Source organism: Conger conger, chromosome 1 (assembly GCF_963514075.1).
Source record: "Conger conger chromosome 1, fConCon1.1, whole genome shotgun sequence".
NCBI lineage: Eukaryota > Metazoa > Chordata > Actinopteri > Anguilliformes > Congridae > Conger > Conger conger.
The window spans coordinates 73,056,042-73,076,967 of record NC_083760.1 but is presented as its reverse complement, the minus strand read 5'-3'; the positions used below and the strand labels follow the sequence as shown (position 1 = coordinate 73,076,967).

At 37.9% G+C, this 20,926-nt stretch overlaps 2 protein-coding genes across 3 annotated transcripts; both read right to left on the bottom strand.

Moving 5' to 3' along the window:
* Positions 1 to 9,618: 9,618 nt before the first annotated feature.
* LOC133125675 (ras-related protein Rab-25-like) lies at positions 9,619 to 15,566 on the bottom strand. Its single transcript, XM_061237200.1, has 5 exons — positions 15,254 to 15,566; positions 13,724 to 13,919; positions 13,134 to 13,327; positions 12,867 to 12,947; positions 9,619 to 10,777 (listed from the first exon to the last, which is right to left on the bottom strand). The coding sequence occupies exons 1-5, from the start codon at positions 15,288 to 15,290 to the stop codon at positions 10,659 to 10,661; spliced, it is 627 nt and encodes a 208-aa protein (XP_061093184.1). The 5' UTR covers positions 15,291 to 15,566; the 3' UTR covers positions 9,619 to 10,658.
* A 1,223-nt stretch (positions 15,567 to 16,789) lies between these two features.
* Positions 16,790 to 20,165, bottom strand: lamtor2 (late endosomal/lysosomal adaptor, MAPK and MTOR activator 2). 2 transcript variants are annotated; one of them, XR_009709224.1, is made up of 5 exons: positions 19,949 to 20,165; positions 19,360 to 19,522; positions 18,571 to 18,660; positions 17,612 to 17,720; positions 16,790 to 17,431 (listed from the first exon to the last, which is right to left on the bottom strand). XR_009709224.1 is itself a non-coding variant. In XM_061250247.1 (4 exons), exons 1-4 carry the CDS (start codon positions 20,014 to 20,016, stop codon positions 17,664 to 17,666), a joined length of 378 nt encoding a protein of 125 aa, XP_061106231.1. In that variant the 5' UTR covers positions 20,017 to 20,164; the 3' UTR covers positions 16,790 to 17,663. The 2 variants fall into 2 exon arrangements, 1 of the variants encoding a protein (XP_061106231.1); XM_061250247.1 differs by having other exon boundaries at positions 16,790 to 17,720; positions 19,949 to 20,164.
* Positions 20,166 to 20,926: the final 761 nt, after the last annotated feature.

Below are 20,926 nucleotides of genomic sequence, written 5' to 3'. Positions count from 1 at the left end.
GCCAACAAAATAGGTCTCAGCAGAATTATCAGACATTTTGATACTATTTAAATATTTCCCATTTATGTCAGGTTGTAAATGATACTATAAATCGAATCTTTTATGTAGGATATGACCATATAGCATTGCTGTAAATTCATCATTGCAAGTTATTCCCAAGCCATGTATTGCTTTGGATGAATGGCCCTAAGAAACATAATATGTCACACATATGAATGAGAATGTCTTAATTCATTTGGGTGGGTGAGACTCAAGCTGACTAAACTTTAGACCATATGCATATTTACTTAATAAAAAAGCACCTTATTACATTGGAAATTGATATATATAAAACCAAACTGACCACTTATTGTGACGTTAGATCCTGTTTACACAGTTCAACATATTGATTACTTATCATATGTTTGGTCTTCTGATAAGGCTCTGAATTTAACCAAATAAAATTGACTTTGGAGAATTTGCACTAGATGAGATAGGATACAATGGGAGAGGCTATACCAGCCAATAACAGTTCATGATTATCTCACAGCTCTAAGGGATTATATTGAGGGCTAATGCTGGTGCTTTATAGTACAGTATACGCTGTATGTTTACAATTAGTAAACCCATATATAAAGTTATATTAAGGTAGATTTCTCTTTTTACCAATGAAAATCAACTCCCTTTTTATACCAACACAAAGGTGTGGTTTTATCCATCTTTTATCCTGCAGCTCTGTCTCCCCACCCAACCCAATAGGAAGATAAGGAATGTCCGTATGTATGTATAGTCAGGCTGTAGAGGTTAATCTATAGATTAAACAGCTACGGCTATGTTCTTATTTAAAATTAATTGAATGAATCAAGTTATTTAAATATTTATTTGACATAATTTTGATAATGGACACTTCTGCAGAAGTTCCTTTGTTTTAAGTGTTCTTTAAATGCATATGATTATCCACATGCATATGTTTAACTTTTAGAGGTGCCGTTTAGTGCTGAACAATTACATTTAAAAAAATGGTCAGAACAGAATTGTACGCTATTCTATCAAGGAATCAGACTGCGAAATCCCCTGCCTTTAGCATGTTTTATGATATTTTAACATTTCAGTTTTAATTATTGATCCACATTCACAAAATGAAATGTATAAAAAAACAATATTTTTCTAAAATGCAAAAAATCCCATGTAATAAATGCAATCAGGTTATTTCTGTGTGTATTTTAAAAAATAAGCAATAATTAAAAATGTACCTAGAAATGTAATCAAATGTAATTTCAGTAAGCGCTTAAACTTTTACTTTTAAATCCCAGAGCATGTTTACCTAGACTTCTATGGGTTCAGCTATTGTTACACAGTTTGCTTGAACCAGCCTATAATCATAGTTATGAAACATATGAGAACCATTCAGGATGTTATATATTTGCAGTTGAACAGTTGCTGAACCCCTCGTGACTCAACACATCATATACTTACGCCAAAACCATGAAACATAAAACAACAGGCACTGTTGCCCAAGCCTGGTCAAGTTTTTTCATGTTCACTGTGCTTTAGAAAAGCATCATCTCAAATTTTCCAGTCATTGCATTAATTGTGCACAACTGCGAAATGGAAAAGCTGTTATCTTTAGAACATGTGTGTTCTTTCTGTTTTTCATATGTTGTTATTTTAAAGCATATATTCTTTTCACTGCTTGACCCTCATGTTAAAACATCATAAATATGCAACAGTCGCAAAGATATTGATAAAGCAGGAATTGCTTAACTAGTAGTACTTGACAGTTAACGGTTTTCCATGTATTATTGTTCAAAACACAAAGTGTTTTCCAAATGTATTTTAAGAGATTATGATAGCCACACCTTCAAGCAAGTGTCATTTCCACTTGCTTGATGATGCATTTATGAACTAAAATGTGTTACTTTAAGACTCCTTCCCACTTAATGCACTGTACTGCAACTCCTCTTTGGCGGTTTTTAAACAGTGAATAGACTTTTCAAACTTTATAAGGACACTTTTAGAGAACATCCTTTTAAAGGTAATACATTACACAACAAAATAGAATTGCACAGTTAAATGGAACAATTAAATGATAACAATTGAGGAATTTCTTGTTTCACTAAACTTGGTAGATGTTAAGGTTTGTAGAAAACACAAACAAGACGAGAGCAATGTAACGCAATGTGATTGAGGGCTTCCTGTCTTGCTTTCGCTGACTACCTTTCCCTTACTCCAGTGACCAGAGGATATTGATGCCTGTTAAAAGTATTGAGCCAAACATAACACTTTCTTTTTTTAAAGTAGCATTTATTAAACATTTATTATGCTGTATTTACTCAAATTTAGGCTTAAAGATTTATCTGAAGTAACCATAAGCATATTATGAAAAAATATATCTCAGTGTTTCAACTCAATTAAAAATATTTTGTGTAGATGACTTATGAGTACTTAACCATTCTTTATACTATTGCTATAAGTTATATATAAAGTCCTCTTTATCCTTGGTTGGAAAAACTATAATATAAAATGTGAATGAAGGTAGCCAAAGAATAAAATGTTAAAATAAAAACTAAAAAGAATAAATAATTTTGACTTAAATCCTAAGTTTAAGATTCCTACGTATGTCACTGGAAGTCGAATAAAGGCATTGTCTTTCATGATATGTTATACTCAAAGTGAGGTGGCCACAAAATCCTGTTTTTGTTTGAAAATATGTTCTGATTACTTGATTTCAGATATATGACATCTACAGTCAGATATTTTGTCTGTAGTTCTTTCATAAATAGAACCTCTCTGATAAATGCCGATTACTTTTTGTCTTTTTTCTACCCAAGGCACCAGACAATAGTATATACCTAAAGCATCACCATTCTCTCCCAAAGAGGCCAGATATATATTAAAGATGATGAAATTAGTTAATTAGTATTTTAATCTTTTAATCCAAGAGAAATTATCCAAACATTTTATCTAGTGGGACTTTGTCACTGTATGAGACAAAAATTTTTTGATTTAATTTGTGGTGTGTATAGATACATTTAATGTGAGGATTATATTGTCATGGTTGTTATATTCCATTTAAAATTGGCACTTAACGCTAGGCTATATCCTCAAACCTTGCTATGATAAAAATATGATAATATTTCACCATGAAACTATTGCCTACTCATCCACAAACTCGGATTATTCAATATTATCAATAAATTTGTAGAATTTAACAGGTTGCTCTGAAACAGTAACATTTAGCAAGATACCGCACAAGGTATATAGTATTTAACTGGGACATTTAGAAATGGCAGGAATGATGAATTGGCCAGAGGATGAAAAAAGCTTTAAAGAAAGGAGAACTGGGAGACGTTTAATGAAAGCTTCTCCATGTCTTTTCAGTGGAACCATACTTATTTGCTTGTGATGTTATTCTCAATAAGTTGTTATTCTGAATAAATTGATTTACCCAATGAACCCCCTCAAGACTTCATCCCTTTTCAAAGATGCATGATATATTCCAACCAGTATCCAGATTCCTATGTCTGAATGAGATAATATTACCCCCCAATGAAATAACTGATCACTGCTTTCTTCCTCTATTTAACAGTGCCCTTCACAATGTGACAGCAAATTGTACTGTTCTGTAATTCATTCTCTTACTGATAAGTGAATCCAACCAGTGTGCTCATCAGAATGTGTCTCAATACAATAAGTACACATAAGCTGTGATTTACTGTGAGAGTGATTGTAACTGATGACTGAATTACAGCAGAGCAGATATTCAGATCCATCTCACCTACCAGATAAGGTTTGCAAGATGTGCATTTGAATGTAGAAATGTCTACTCCAGCGAAGCTCTTTTCTTTCTTTTTGTTTGTTTCTCTGTAAGACAAGTATTCCTTTTTTATGTGTTGTTTTTTTGTGGGTGACAGTCTTTTGTGAAAAGGTTTCACTGCAGAATAAGTTTGGTGCTTCTGCTTAACATTTTCAGGAAGCAGCTTAAGAGACAAAGCCTTTCTACAGTTTCTTATTCTATTTTGCTAGCATGGGTCATTATTTCATATAAAGAAGGGGAAAAGTCAGTATCAATGTTATTTATGAAAATTTTAAAAAGAAGCAAACATATTTATGAGTAATCTCAGCATTTTGTTTTTTAATAACAAATACAAAAAGTTAATATATTTGTAAACGCATGAAGCTGGTTTCTAGTAAAATTATAAAAAAAATCAAAAAGTTTTATTTATGAAGGTTAAAGAAATAGGTCACACTTCAATGTTCCAGGATTAAGGGGTTACGTCTTCCCCATGGTTTATAATTTTAACTTCAGCAACTTCATATTCTAACAGACATTGCAATCAGTGCAGAATTGTAATGAAAAGGTGATACATTTATCAGACTTAGCGGCCTTTCACATCATCCCAGAGTCTGCCGTTTGTGCTTTGTGTCCTGTAGTCCTCTCAGTGCATTTCTTGGTTTAAGTTCAAATGGTGAACAAGCAAAGGAGTCCTGTCAGATTTTACTGAAACAATGTTCTATAGCAATCTAGCTTTGATAGGTAAATAAATTAAATTAGTCTTTCAGTGAACCAAAAATAGATTTTTTTTTCTATAAGTTTCTTTCTTCTAAGGATATTATTGAAACCTTAATGAAAAGGGTGCCAATTTGACTTCAATGAACGTTCCAGTCCATTTTATATGTCCTGTTTTATCAAATGCTTTTTTATTTGCTCTACAGTAAAAACACAGCATTTTCCGTGATTTCAGTACCAAGAAAATAAGTATCTACTGTGGGCCAGAGGAAAACGCACACATACTCGTATGCATATATCCATGCTCACGTGCGTATATCTACTACATGGATTTCTTAAAGAACCAAAACTTTCAAGCAATATGTGTGTTTCTGAGGGGGAGCACGCACACATGCACACACAAATGAAACACAGCCATGATCCTTTCCTTTCATCAGTTGTTGTGTGTCATCAGGACTACATCTGGAGCGAAAATACACAGTTCTGCTACAGCATTTCTCAGAAGCTTTTGGATATATAGACACAATATGTAGTAGATGTATGGTAGTCTCATGCAAACATATTCATGCATAACTGTACAATTTTGCATGTTTCTTGTGTCGTCACCTAGACTGGAGATCAGCTCTGGACTCTGTGAATAGAGAACACATAGGTCTCAAACAAGCCATTTACACACAGGTCTCAGCTGGCTGTTCTTCAATGTACATTTTCATAGTGGCCAGCCCACTGGCCATGGAGTAGGAGGCGTGGGCTATTTAGGAAGTAAGGCGTGGCAATGAGGAGGCTGTTCCAGTCCCTCAGCGAGTCTCAGCCTCTCTAATTCAGTGAGTCTCAGCCTCTCTAATTCAGCGAGTCTCAGCCTCTCTAATTCAGTGAGTCTCAGCCTCTCTAATTCAGCGAGTCTCAGCCTCTCTAATTCAGTGAGTCTCAGCCTCTCTAATTCAGCGAGTCTCAGCCTCTGTAATTCAGCGAGTCTCAGCCTCTCTAATTCAGTGAGTCTCAGCCTCTCTGATTCAGTGAGTCTCAGCCTCTCTAATTCAGTGAGGAGTGCTTGGGTGCACCGGAAATCTTCTCCTTGGAGAATGAAGGTGGAAAATATTGGCTCAGTTATGGCTGCCCGCGCCATTTTGATCAGTCTAGTTATGATATTTTTCAAGCGTGCAGAGTCAGAGTTTGAAATTGTTGGGTGTACAAAATACAGTATGATAAAAATGTGTGTGAAATCTGTTTCACAGAAAGAAAGGTGAGAATTTCTGAGACTGAAGCTGCCTCCTTAGCCAGGCAATGTCGTATTCATGAAGGGTTTTTGCGGTTTGACGGTCTGTCTTTGGTAGCTCTCAGAATCTTCCAGCACTTGTAGAAATGTTGCATACTGATCTCATAGTGGTCTTAGTGCATTAGTTATGGTCCAGCAGCCACTGGTGCCATTTTCTGATTTCTCTGTGACGAGTAAGCGGGCTTTGGCATGTCCATAACATGGCTGGCCATCATGTATGTCTCTTTTGAACCGTGTCACAATGTTTTCATGTCTACGAGGCATGTAACATTGCCCATTTATTTTCATAGCACATGTACTCTGTGAGTTTCTTTCTTTTAAATATATGCTGTACTATTAGTTTATTTTCTTCTTTTTTAAGATTGTTTAAAAATGTAAATGTAAATGTTTCTAATAAAATAAAACAAAGTATGAAAATGGTGTTCTGTATATTTGTTCTGTTTGAAATTTATATGAATGGCTTTCTGAAATTTTAAATCAGGGAAATTTCTAAGTTTCCTAGACTGTTCATGTTCTTCTCCATCCAATTCTGTTTGCCCAACACCCACAGATAGACAAACAATGAGCTGGGACCATCTCAAGCATGTGAAAAGGTAGAAGAAGACATATATTTTCTGATTTTCTATGCAATATACAGAATGTACAAGGGGAGGGGCTAGGTTTTCTAAATTTTTTTGTTTTTGTTTTTTTGTTCCTTAATATGGAAAGCTGTGTGGTATCAGGTAAAAACTTGGCTTACATCCAGAAGCTCATGGGGTCAGATCCCTCCCGTAGCTGTTGTGGCCTTGTGCAAAGAGCTTAGAACTTTGGGTAAAATAAGATGTACGCTGTGCAAGTCATCATGGACAAGAGTGTCTGATAAACAAATAAATAATGTAGGATAATGAGAATGAAACGACCTCCTTCATTACATTAGTGATCCTCAGCAAGTAGCTTCAAGTGGTCGAGCGTCTTCTTAAAGTGTACCAGTACATCCCCAGAGTAAAATCACTGCGCATTTTGTCAGTCATTGGGAAAGGCCGGATGGCTTCCAGAGTCAGTTATATACCTTGTCAGTTCTCAAATCAATATGAATCAAAACAGCAACAAAAAATCTCCAAGCTCAAACGACTGATTTATCAGCAGAAAAGACAGATATTTCAATGATATCTTAAATTATAAAACAGTCCCATCTTCAGCTTAAAAAGGGGGGCTTTCTGTTGGAACAGAATTTGTGTGGTTAGCATCAGCTGGATTTTTATTATTTTTTAGCATTGATTTTTTTTTTTTCCTAATGAAAGCTATGAAGGAACTTTAAAGGAAGGGGAATTTGAACTCAATCTCAAAGAAAACAAATATGTCGCCATCTAGTGGATACATATATTGAGTTGGCAAAACGACAAAGGAGACTTATAGGAGAGTTTGTTGTGTGCTGTGGGTATTTGCAGCAGTTTATAATGACATGTCGCCTTTACAATGGCTGGTATAAGGGCATTCATTGTTTCAAGCAAAGAAAAACCAAATACTTAAAGTAACTTCAAATCAGATGGTGTTGCAATGTAATGTTTCCAGGGATTCATTTTGATAGTGCTTATTCATGATTCAAAATATAAATAACCATTCTTATATTGTACCAGCAGCCCTAGGTTGTGGGTGCCATGGCAAAAAGGTTTAATTGGAATGTAGGCTAAATATATTCTTTTTTAAATCAGGTATTTTAAATCGGGGTGGCCTGTCGCGTAGTGGTTAAGGTAAATGACTGGGACACACAAGGCCGGTGGTTCTAATCCCGGTGTAGCCATGATAAGATCCGCACAGCCGGTGGGCCCTTGAGCAAGGCCCTTAACCCTGCGTTGCTCCAGGGGAGGATTGTCTCCTGCTTAGTCTAATCAACTGTACGTCACTCTGGATAAGAGCGTCTGCCAAATGCCAATAATGTAATGTAATTACATGCACATATGACCTCTGGAGGGATACAATCACTAGCTTTAGAGTTGCATTAAGTATTTTTTCTTGCTTTAAACCACACATCCACCAGTGCCCCCATACCAGCCATTGTAAAGGTCGCAGGTCATCAGAAACCGTATCTAATATCCTTCATTAGAAACAAAAACGGTCTGGCCAAATCAAAAACAAACACCAAAATACACAGTTTATTTTCAATATCAAAACAGTGATATTATTTCAATATTTCAGTGAGTACAGAACAGAAAAATGTCCTCATTGTTGATATGATTGGTAGGTTCATGGCATGTGTATAGTCATAATATGCAAGTCAAAATCTTTCATTTGTCTCTATAGTTTCAGTAAGTACAGAGGAATAGTCTTCAAGGGACTTTCCAGGTTTTTACTGTATATTTTCAATCACTTAAATTTACAATTTTAATGTGCAATGAAGGGTATACTAAAGACTGTTATTTAACTGCACTCCACTTCTGGTGACACTGCCCCCTTGTGGTGTAGTATGTAGTTTTAACATATGGTATAATGAAAATATAACCGTGTGGTTTTGTATTGCCTTTGGCCTTGCACTTTATTTGAACATTTTTGTGCTTGTTGGTATAATATGCAAGCAAAACATCTGCCATAGTGCTTGAAACTAGAAGGGAAATAACTGTTGTACAGTCATTGGCAAAATTATTGCCTTGAGTTACACAGGTCTAAAAAAGAACTAACATCCATTGTATATCAGACTTCTAACGGGCATATTGTGAAAGACTGTAGATATGAAGGAATGTGAATGAGAAAGGTTCTGACCTGGCTTTTGTATAATATGTTAGGAGCCTTCTTTTTACCAGATGCAGCCCACGCCAACCACTTAACAGTAATCACTATCTAACACTTGTCTGCTGGCATGGCAGGCATTTGGAAACAAAATGGCTGTCTGCTTGTAAACTGAGACTGCATCACTGCCTCTTTGCAGAAATCTGTGGACACAATGATGCAAGGCGTCAAGCAAAAGTAACTGCAGCTGAGACAAAGCACTTAGCCTCTTGTTAGATCATCCTAATACGCTTGGGGAAAAGAAAGGCTTGGTTGTCTGTAAATGAAAGCTTCGCAGCTGTGGACACGTAAATGGACACAAAGTGTACCTCTCATTATTTGTGTTAAACCGGTGACAGTGGATGTTTTGATAGTTTATCGATTGCCACAGGCCTGCACAGGAATATTCTTGGCCATTAATGCTTTCATCATTTCATACATGAGTGATGGGTGCTTAAATCTGAAAATCAAATGAATATGTTTAAGAAAGATGATTTCATGCATACGGTATGCTTCAATATCAGTGTATGAGGCAGAGCTAGACTTTTCTATTTACTTTTCATTTGTCAGACCCATGCACACAAATGCATAGAATCGGGTCAGCCTTTTCAGTTTGAAGAAACATCAGTTTTTATGACCTGGCATTAGCCAGGTATAGAAGGTTCATAAAAATGAGTGTGGTATTGAAGGTTCATTAAAATGAGTGTGGTATTGAAGGTTCATTAAAATGAGTGTGGTATAGACGGTTCATTAAAATGAGTGTGGTATTGAAGGTTCATTAAAATGAGAGTGGTATAGAAGGTTCATTAAAATGAGTGTGGTATTGAAGGGTCATTAAAATGAGTGTGGTATAGAAGGTTCATTAAAATGAGTGTGGTATAGAAGGTTCATTAAAATGAGTGTGGTATAGAAGGTTCATTAAAATTAGTGTGGTATTGAAGGTTCATTAAAATGAGTGTGGTATAGAAGGTTCATTACAATGAGTGTGGTATTGAAGGGACCTTATTGTGCAAGGGCTGAAATTTCAGGGGTGGGGAAGGGTGTCCACATCTATAAGGATGTTATTCTACATTCCCAATTTACTCCAGCATTAAAAAGGGAAAAGCTGATATTTTCAATGGGAAGTATAGATGTATTTATTTCCTACAAAATGCAGATTTGGATATAGCTAGCTCAGCTATTACAGGCCCATATTATATCAAAAGAAAATACAGATACGGGTTAATTTTAAATACATTTTAAATACATATTTCAGTTTTATATGGAAGAGTGTAGGATTCCCATTACAGGTGTGGGCTACTGATAATATGTAAAAGCAGATACAAAATGTAAAGTTTTAAATCTCAAATATGCCGTACATTTTATGTCATATAAAACAAAACTGAAGATGTTTCTGCACATGAATGATGTAAACCCCTCCAAATTTCAAGAGTTTAAGAAGTAGCCCCTTCAAGATAGTTCTTGGTGTCAATTTACAGAGTGGTTTCAAGACAGCCAGAGCAGACAAGGTGGAACCTCTTCTCAGATTCTCATCTGTAATAAGAATCCCATGAATACTGTTTTTCACTTCTGTGCACAAACAGCTTACCTAGCTAGCTAAATCCTAAAATGTTGAATAAACATTGAATGCGTGTTACAACCATCATCAAGTTCATTTGATCACATTTCCAATACTAAGAGTAAACACCACAGAGGGGTATCATAGCTGAAATATGTCATAGCTCCAATTTCAACAAATGTTTCTTGTTTTTCATGATAATCATTATGTTAATGTTAGTGAATGAGAGGTTAGGTTATATTATGCCTGGTGGAATGGTGGGATGACAATTATTTAGTGTGATGCAGTACAATGTAAATACAAAATACAAAATACAAATATCAGGATTTCTCTAATCAGTTTTGCAAACAGCAATGTTTACAATGTTTGACCAGATAAGCGATATCCCTCTATTTATGAATGAAACATTTTTGCTTTAAACAACAAAATCAACAATCCTCTCTGGCACCACCATTCCCCACTCTGCTATCTATCAGAATGGAATATTTCTTGGTGATTGTCACACCCTCATTTTGCACACTGCTGGGTCCCTTTAATGGATACGATAAAGATGTGTGTACTGTGTCCACCCTCTGAATCTTCCTCCAGAGCTTTTAGCAGCAGGCCCGCTTTTCCTCCCTCTCTATCCCAGCCAGGGAAGGCTGTGTGGCCAGGATTGCAGCACTGAAGGACGCACGTGTGGCCTGCTTGCAGGTCGCCTTGTTGTGGATCTCTGGAAAAACAGGCCAACAATCAGAGTTACCACAGCAGCATTGGAATTACAGTGACAATTAGGTATTTGTTGGTATTCTGGGAAATGCTATTACTACATATCCATAAATATTTACTGCAACTGAATGATATAGCATGTAGTATATTACTAGATACTTTTGATGTATAGTAAAAGTAATTGGACAAATGGCTCCAAACGCTGTTTCTTGGGCAGTTTTGTGTCATTGCATCATTAGTTCAAGCAGGAATGCAAAAGGTCTAGAGTTGATTCCGGTTGTGATATTGAAATTAAGTCTGTTGCTATTGTCTCTCAACATGAGGACCAAATAATTGTCAATGTAGTAAAGCAGGCCTTCATGAAGCTGAAAAATCAGAATAAGTTCAGACATTGACCAGCGAAAATTGGATGTGTCAACATCAACTGCTGATATAATGATAAGATGCAATAACTCACATGTGAGCTCAGCAATAGCAAATGGAAAACAACCTGGTAGACCACAGAAGACTACTGTAGTGGATGACACTGGAGTGAATTATTTCAATCGTGAAGGGGCGGCCTGTAGCGTAGTGGTTAAGGTAACTGACTGGGACACACGAGGTCGGTGGTTCTAATCCCGGTGTAGCCACAATAAGATCTGCATAGCCGTTGGGCCCTTGAGCAAGGCCCTTAACCCTGCATCGGTCCAGGAGAGGATTGTTTCCTGCTTAGTCTAATCAACTGTACGTCGCTCTGGATAAGAGCGTCTGCCAAATGCCAGTAATGTAATGTAATGTAATGAAGACAAACCCCTTTTCAACTGCCGGACAGATCAAGTACACTCCCCAGGATGTAGGTATAAATGTGTGAAAGACTGCTACTACACCACCATAACATCAGAGGACCCTGCATGATGCAAACCACTGGAAAGCATCAAGAACAAAATGGCCAGGTTAGAGTTTACTAAAAAATTACACAAAAAACTAACTGCAGAGTTCTGGAACAGCTGAGATGAGTATAAATCTGAACCAAAGTGATGGAAAGAGTAAAGTGTGAGGAAAGAAAGTAACTGCTGATAGTTAAAAGCACCCCCCTCATCTGTGAAAGTGTTTTGTTTCATTGATGATGTGACTGCTGACAACAGCAGCAGGATACATTCTGTAGTGTACAGCAACACCTTATCTGCTCTGATCCAACCAAACCAAATGCCTCAAAACTCATTGGATGGTGCTTCACCATGCAGCAGGACAAAAACTAAAGTTTAAAGCATTCAAGATTTTTCAGGGCTGAAAAGTAGAATGGTCTTGCCTGGCCAAGTCAATCACCTGAACTGAATCCAATTGAACATGCGTTTCTCTTGGTGAAGACAACACTGAAGGCAAAAAGTCCAAGGAACAAACAAACTGAAGATGGCTACAGTATCAACAGAAGAGCCTAGTGGTGTCTGTGGGTTACAGACTTCAGACAGTCATCAAATGCAACGGATTTGCAACCAAATACAAAATATGATCAATTTAATTCAGATTATGTTGATTCGTCCAATTACTCTAGATCCCCTAAAAAACAAAGGTTCCTACACAGATAACCTAATATGGATGTAAATACCCTCAAATTAAAGCTCGGCATTTTAACCCCATATTAATTGTTTTAGTTTGAATTCAATGTGCTGGAGTACAGAGCTAAGACAACAAAAATTGTGCCATTATCCCAGTACTTCTGAATGAATGCATATCTTCCCATGAATTACACACAATTGATCATTACCTGAATAGGCAGGGAATTGTGCTTTGTGCTTTATTATGTACTATCAAGTTGTGTTATGAATGATGAAGTTGCCTCTTTTTAACTTAATTTTTAATGCAGAGTGAGATACTCCACTGTCGACTGTATTCCACAGGTGACAGCAAACCAGGACCACACACACAATGTGTGTCAAAATGTGTATTATCAGTCAAAAAATACTCATCTAAGCAAATGAAATCTTATGGCCCAGTCAGGACTGTGTCACATCACTCTACGGTCAAACTGAGGATATTATATGATTCATGTCAAGAAAACAGATCATAAAAAATAGATTAATTAATTAATTAAAATTAATAAAACGACAGATTACCTGCAAGGACGTTATTGAACGCAGCCTCAACGTTTGTGGATTCCAAGGCTGAGGTCTCTATGAATAACAAACTGTTCTTCTCTGCATTAGGAGAGGGAGAATGTAATGGATGAGGTCTCACAAAGTTCACTAGCCACGATCATATACTTTTTACACATAGTCTGCTACATGCACATGCATATTTTACAATACAAATATACATATTATGTACATTATTTGTGTCTGGGGTGAATCACACATATGGCATAATAAGTCACAGCGGGACACCTGCAAATTCCTTGGCCTCCTCTGTAGGCACAGCTCGTAGTGACGCCAGGTCGCTCTTGTTGCCCACTAGCATGACAACAATGTTGGGGTCTGCATGGTCATAGAGCTCCTTCAACCAGCGCTCCACGCTCTCATACGTCAGCTGCTTAGCGATGTCATAGACCAGCAATGCTCCCATCGCACCTCTGTAGTACCTGCAGTTAGACATTGAGGGATGGTATGATTACACCAGGGCATGTAGTTACTGTACTAGACAAATGACACTGTCCTCTTTGTTAACCAGCAATGTCTGAAGTTCAGGTTCAAATGAAAACTGTTTATCCAAGCGGCTGAAATGTAATATAACTGAGAGGCATCCTCTGGAATTGAACCTATGACCCTCTGGTGTCCGCATCGCTCTTCATCCCATGTGTCCTTGTGTTAAATACTTTCATTAAATTGTATTCTGGTTGTAATAAAAGACATGAAGAATGAAAACATGATAAAAATGCCAGTGTCTGCATTTTTGTCTGTGTTACTGACCACAGACGAAAGCAACATGTAGGCCCCATCAGAATGTGGATATGGGCCTCTAAATGAAAGTAGCTTACGCTGAGGTGATGGCTCGGTAGCGCTCCAGACCGGCCGTGTCCCAGATCTGGGCCTTCACAGTGGCGGAGCCCAGCTGCACAGTGCGTGTGCTGAACTCCACTCCGATGGTAGTGCGGCTGTCATGATTGAACTCATTCTTGGTGAAACGGGACAGCAGGTTGCTCTTGCCCACGCCAGACTCTCCAATCAGAACCACTAAAGGACGAAAGATGAGAAATACCCATGAATCTGTGCACTTTATGTGGAAGAAAAACTTGGAAGGAAAAGGGCTAATGTAAAAATATAGTGAAAAATACAGTCAGCGAGCATGAGTATTTACTAGTCTTCAGCTGCTGTTGCCTCTCCCCCGCAGAGGTTTGGTGCATTGTGTGTTCAGAGATGCTCTTCTGCATACCACTGTTGTAATGTGGGGTTATTTACATTACTGTCACCTTCCTGTCAGCTTTCACCAGTCGGGCCATTCTCCTCTGGCATCTCTTTAACAAGGCGTTTCTGCCAACATTGACATCTTTCACATTTTGGATTTTGACTGGAAACTTAGCCTGAAAAAAAGCCTGCTAACCATGCTATTTCATCGCATTGTCGGTGGATTATAAGATATTGCATATATGGAGCAGTCAGCAGCATGTATTCACAGAGCCAGGGAGCCACCAAAGTAAATAAATATTAAACAGAAAAATGTTTGACAATATTGTACAAGGTTTGTGTGGTGGTCTAGGGGAAATATGTGTAATTTGCATCTACAGTAAATTGCTGTACATTTCTTATTTCTAAAGCAATATTTGATCACTAAATTTTTATCTCATAATATATATAATTATATATATATGCTACTTTTAAGGGCAAACGATTTACTATTGTTTAAATCTGCTCATTGTGACACTGTTCCTTTCATTTATATGAGATGGACATACAGTGCATGAGGTTGTTTTCTGCACTATTAATCATCTGGGATGGCATGTGGAATATAGATGGCAGCATTCTCTGGAGCAACTGGAAGTAACTTGGAGTAATACTGTAGCAGACCTGACTAAAGCTCTCAAACCAACTCAAACAAACGTACTGGAGAACAAATGAAGGATATATATGTACATGAACACGTACCGTCAAACAAGTTAACCCCACCTTTGTCCTTGGGGCAAATTTAGCTGAGCATTCCTGTTCTTGTATTACAAAATCATCTTAGCATATTATTTAATCATTGCACTGACTTGTAGTTTGCCCTCATTTCTATATGAAACAATGGGAATGATACAACTAAAAATGTTCTCTCTTATGGTGGTTATCGGCAAGTCTTAGATGGAGGGTTGCTGACACTGCTATCAGTACACACAAATAATCTGAGACACGCAATCTGATAACAGAAGTAATGTAACAGAGCAGCATAACCGAAGCACTGATTTCGAGGTTCAAGTATAGGGCAACCAAACCAAAAGACAGTTTTAAGAACCATAGAAGATTGCATATATTGGGGCTCAAAACCAAGTATTCATGAAAATGTACTTTTGATCATTTTTAGAACTACTCACCTTTAAAGACAAAGTTATAAGTCTCGTCTGAAGGCATGTTGAGCCCATTCAATGGTTCTTCAGTCAGCCGTCAGTCTGAGCCTGGGAGCAGCCTCTCAGGCTGGATCCAACCCAAAGAAACTACAGGATAGCACAAATGTCTTTAGCTTTCCCCAAATCTCCAGACTTCTCCAACACTACCGACTAGTGGAGTGAGACTCAAGCATAATCTGATTTAGCTCCCTAACTTTCCAGCAGCAGGCACTTAGGTGTATAATGCGCTAGCCCAGCTAAGCCAGGCAGTGAGATGGAGGTTGAGGGGTGTGTTTCGAGGTGAAGCAGAGGCAGGTTGAACAGGAAAATCTACTGCAGGTGCAGCACAGTCAGAGGAAGTGCTCCAACACACATTTCCTTGATCCTGCCTGGGAAGATCCAATAGCATTCATCCCTGTGCAACTAACCCACCCCTTTTTTTACAGAGATGTTCACTGCCATCCTACAGACAAGTGACTCTAACGCAACACCAAATATTAAACCAAAAGAAGGGATCATGTCTTTTTTTAATGTGTCCATCCTCACAGTGCCATTGTCTCTTCAGTTTGGTTCCACGGTGAAACAGGACCTGACACTTGTCTCAGAGCTGAGCTCCTTTCCCTTGAATAAATATTGTCTTCAGGATTCAGTAACAGTGGCGGCTTGTGAGCTGAGAATTGGTGGGGCACCAATTTCCTTTCATTTGATTGCAGTAATCAATGAGAAATTAACACGCAGCTTCTTCACATCGTGCTAAATGATAAATCTGTTCCAATAACTAAGCAGTGGAGACTTCTCCTGAGTATAAATATAACGGTGAATTAAAAATACACAGTACCATCAGATATAGCCAGCTCATCCCAATTAGGCAGTTTAGTGTGCTTTATGGATTTTATTTTTATTAGCATTATGAAATTGTGCACATTGCATCAACATTTGCTGACATGTAGACTTCCTTCTCCACACTGGAGGGGAAAAGATCTGCAATGAGTAGATTGTAGCCTAAACAATCTTGAAGCGCAGGTTCTTATTGCTGGTTATTCTCTGAAAACTAACACGGTAGATAGTAGTGGTGCAATTGTTTTGTTAATTGCAGTCTAGGCTACGTAGTGATTAAAACTTATATTTAACAGATACATTTATAAATTGAATGTTTGATTTAATGTTACTTGCCAATTAATTAGTCCCATAATTTACACATTTTTCTTTCCAAGAGATGAAAACAAGTTGAGATCAATAAAATAAAGGCCCCACTTTAGTTTAGGCCCCATGAATTTTGAGCTAACGAGACACCACTGTTCAGAAGGTGTCACAAGTCAACCTCCGTTAAACAGCTAAACAATATTTATCCTACTGGCGACATGTTGATCCAGACATAAAAGTAATACAATTTCTAATGATCGCCAGGTAAAAAGTATTTTTAAGATTGTGTTCAAAGTGCATGTCTTTTTCCCCAGCAACCTACAGCAGCCTGTAGGAAGGAGGAAACACCAGAGCAAATAGAAAGAGAGTTTAGTCAGTAAATGGTTTGTTATCAATAAAATCTTTTTATTTGCAGAACTCTAAATATAACAGCATTACATTCACACTTAATTTCAAAGTCAATGCTCACAGCTGGTATGATGATCCTCCAGGGAGCTGTGAGCTCTACCCAAGCCTTACAAAGACAATGGAGGGGGTGGGGGGGCTGTTAGCATGTCGGTCTCTGAATGAGGGATGGGCAACACGCAAAACCAGGGCGTCTGGTTTTCCCTTCTTTATTCTCCTCATTGTTTCATTGAGGCTGTTATTTTGACTGACAGTAAATCTCAAACCTGATGGACTTCACCCCTTGAGAAATGTAATTGTCCATCACTGCCTTCACATGCATAAGACAGCCATTAATAGTCAGCCAAACAGGTTTATAATTAGCAAGAGAGGGAAATTCAAAGTCTTCTTTTTGTTCCAGCACCAGGCAGATTAGTGGATTAGTTCTTAATTGCTTAGTCGACAGATTCCAAACACAAAACTTTATCATTCATTACTGGGCATAAAAAAAATGAAAAGCACTGATATTACACTGATATCGACACTGATATAAAAAAAACTAAGAAAAGCTTTAAGGGTTCTGCATTTCCCAGCGCAATTGGCATGATGAAAGCCTGAAGCTGCCATGTTCTGGGATTTCTGAGGATTAGAGCATTGGACATGAGTACAACAAGAAATATCCAGCAAATGGTAAAGTTACAAATCATAATCAGTAGAAAATACTCCAGGAGTGCCTTGTCTTAGAAACACCAAGACACTCAGTCCGTTGGGAGGAGTGTTTAATAGTCCATGAAACTGCGTCAGCTTGGTTTTCTTTACCGTATTTCAGAAAGAAAATCCCACTGTCGATGCTGCAGAAAAACACCTTATCCTATGAAGCAGCCACTTGTGTTAGGGGTTCCTCCAAGTACTGTACAAGGGCTTCAGCCTGGAAGAACAAAATATGAATTTCACTTGAGGATTCAGGATTCAATAGATTCAAATACTCCTTTACTTTGACTTGCACATTAAAAACAATAATTCGTTTTTACTTCAGTTTGGACAGTTGAGTTTTCACATGAAAAAAATAAAATTTTCTGAATGGAAGTAAAACTGTAAGGACAAATGTGGATTGAAACCAAAACTGAAATACCCCCCAGTCTCTATACAAACGGTGTATAATATGACAATGTGTCACATCCCTCAGAACCAGTAACAAACTGCAGCCTCCAAGTCATGGTACAAACTGGATGTCTGAACTTGGGTCTCGAGGACATTCACTTCATTCCTTTAAAAAAATACCAGCGTGTCGGTGTAGAGCTTTGATGAAACGTTCATGAAGACCCAGTATTGAATTATTTAATACATGAAACAGCCACCACCAGAACTAGACATAATATTTTGAATTGCAATCTGGAACATTCATATTTAGTTTCATGTTGTAATGGCCCTACAGCATCATGCACATGTCTGCCAGCTCCAGTCAACTTTCTAGACCCTTGCTTTGTGAAGTGACTGGGATTATTGGCATAGTCCCATCACAAACATTAAAGTGCACATCTCTCAAAGCAACTTATATCGGCATCCCTAAAATCATACTATCATTTATTTTTCTCAAGCCAACAAGTTGCACTTAAGTTAATAGAGTATTGCTTTCCAGTAGCAAAAATGTTGCAACATATTCTATATCTGACAGCATGGTATTCAAATATATACAAATGTAAAAATGTAAAAATGTACGGACAGCTGCATTAGTCAACCCAGAACTCTGATTAATACTATTCGTATAACCAGCCCACCTTGGCCTTCAGCATACCAAAGCCCACTGTCTCCTTCGCATACATGCACAGCAGCAGGTTAGCAACACGTGTGATTGCCACTCTGCCCTCCTGAAAGAAACACAAGGGTGTATATAACTTCATATTGCAAACACTATAGCCCTTCAAGACAAAATATGGTCCTCTTGATCATTTAATTTTACTAGTGAATGCCAACATTTCCACAGGATTTATTTAACAGCTAGGCATTTAGGCTACTGAAGAAACGGTATAATATTAATTGAAAAGAAAATTGTTAATATTTAGATCATGTATTTTTGTAACAGTGGGAAGCTGTATTAAATGATTGTATAACACAATCCTGCTGTCAATTCAAGCTAAAACCACCTGGGATGCTAACACGGTATAAATTAATATTTCTAGCTGGTCATAACTGGTCTGTGGCGGGTCAATGCTGATCTCTAGCTGGTCGAAGCTGGTAGAGTAAACTGCTGGTAGACTATGAGCTGGTCAGCTGGTCGACCAGCTAAAAGTGTTGAAAACTGTTTAAACAGCTTAGCCAGCATAGGTTGGTTTAAACTGTGAAATTTTAATTTTCAGCAGGGAAAAGGGAGTAAAATATAAATAATGGATTAAAACAAGGTGTAAGTGTGTTCCAAAACCTTTACTTTAAATGCTCTTCTGCCTATATTTCAAAGCCGAGTTAGACCGTACACACTATCGTTCAGAGTTTGACGAATGTCTGTCTTCAAGGACAGGAGAGCTGCACTAGACAAATACACTAGAAAATAACCGTTTTCCCTTGCTCACCATACAATCCATTAGGATAAACTTCAGTTTGTCCTCATTGAAGGCTTGATGTCCATTCTTGTCATAGGCCGCCCATATGTTACTAGCGATTGCCGCTGTCACGCGGGCATCTGTGTCACCATAACCAGAGTAGGCCAGGAGAGAACCTTCGTTATTTAACAGCCTGTAGCAAAGGGAAGAAATGTTATCTTGCCAATCAAAAGCAATAGCCGGGAGGGCCCGTCATCGTCAAGTCGTCTCATCAAAACGTGTTAGGGTCTCCAAATTGATCCTTTCCAGATCACGGAGTTGATCGTGGGACAACCAGCACATTGGTCTAGCTAACTGGTGACTAGCTAGATGTCAAGTATTAGAATTGGGGTATCATGTAAATTATTCCGGGCATTGCCCAAGGCACTGCAAATTCAACATAGCCCATAAACTAATAATACATAGACAGACCGTTGCATACGTGAGCTACTTGATTATTAATTTCATTAATTATGTCACAAGACTTCGATCCTGGCGTTGGCTTACTAGCAAACGCAACAGCGCTAAGATCAGAAAAGAGCTAACGTTTAGCTAACTTCAGGTATTATTTTCTACTTACAGCGTGCTCTGAACTCCGCTTGTGTTCGCCTGGCTGAGAACTTGAGTCAAAGCCTTCGGTCGCAACATGACTGACCTATCAATTAGTTTCCAATAAACTTTAAATAAAGGATATTATCAGAAAGTTGAGTGAATCCTGTCTATTTCGTGTAAGCATTTAGTGTCAGCTGATTCCGAAATGCATTTCCTTCCTGTGGCAGAAAGTATAGAGCATTGTGGGAATTAGAGTACAGACTGCACCTGCGCGTTAACCGTTTCCTGCAAATATATAAACCTTAATTGATATTAAAACAGGTTTTCACGCATTTTGTTTCGTTTCTATGATTTTGTGCATTATGTCGGGCATTAAAGTAGGCCAATATTGGTTAAAGTCGTCCAATGCGTGTTAAAATGATTTATACCAAACTGTATAAAACAGTGATAGTGATATGGAAAAAAGAAAATAATTCTGAGCAATGCACCATAGTTGATTATTATAAAACTAACTAAATAATAGCCTACACTAATAAGAGATGACTCATCCATTGTTGGATGCATCTGCAAGGACAACAACAATAGTATAAAGTATAAAGGTCTGGTGGGGATATTTAGTGGTGTGACAAGAATCACCAACAGCTCAAAGTCAGCAAGACCAAGGAACAGCTAGTGGGGGACTTTTGATAGTCACTGACACCCTATCATTGTCAGGGGTGGAGGTTGAGGGGATGGACTAATATGAGTTCCTGGGAGTGCAGCTGAACAATAGTGGGGTGGCCTGTAGTGTAGTGGTTAAGGTAAACGACTGGGACACGCAAGGTTGGTGGTTATAATCCTGGTGTAGCCACAATAAGATCCGCACAGCTGTTGGGCCCTTGAGCAAGGCCCTTAACCCTGCATTGCTCCAGGGGAGGATTGTCTCCTGCTTAGTCTAATCAACTGTACGTTGCTCTGGATAAGAGCGTCTGCCAATAATGTAATGTAACTTTTGTAAAAAATGTCT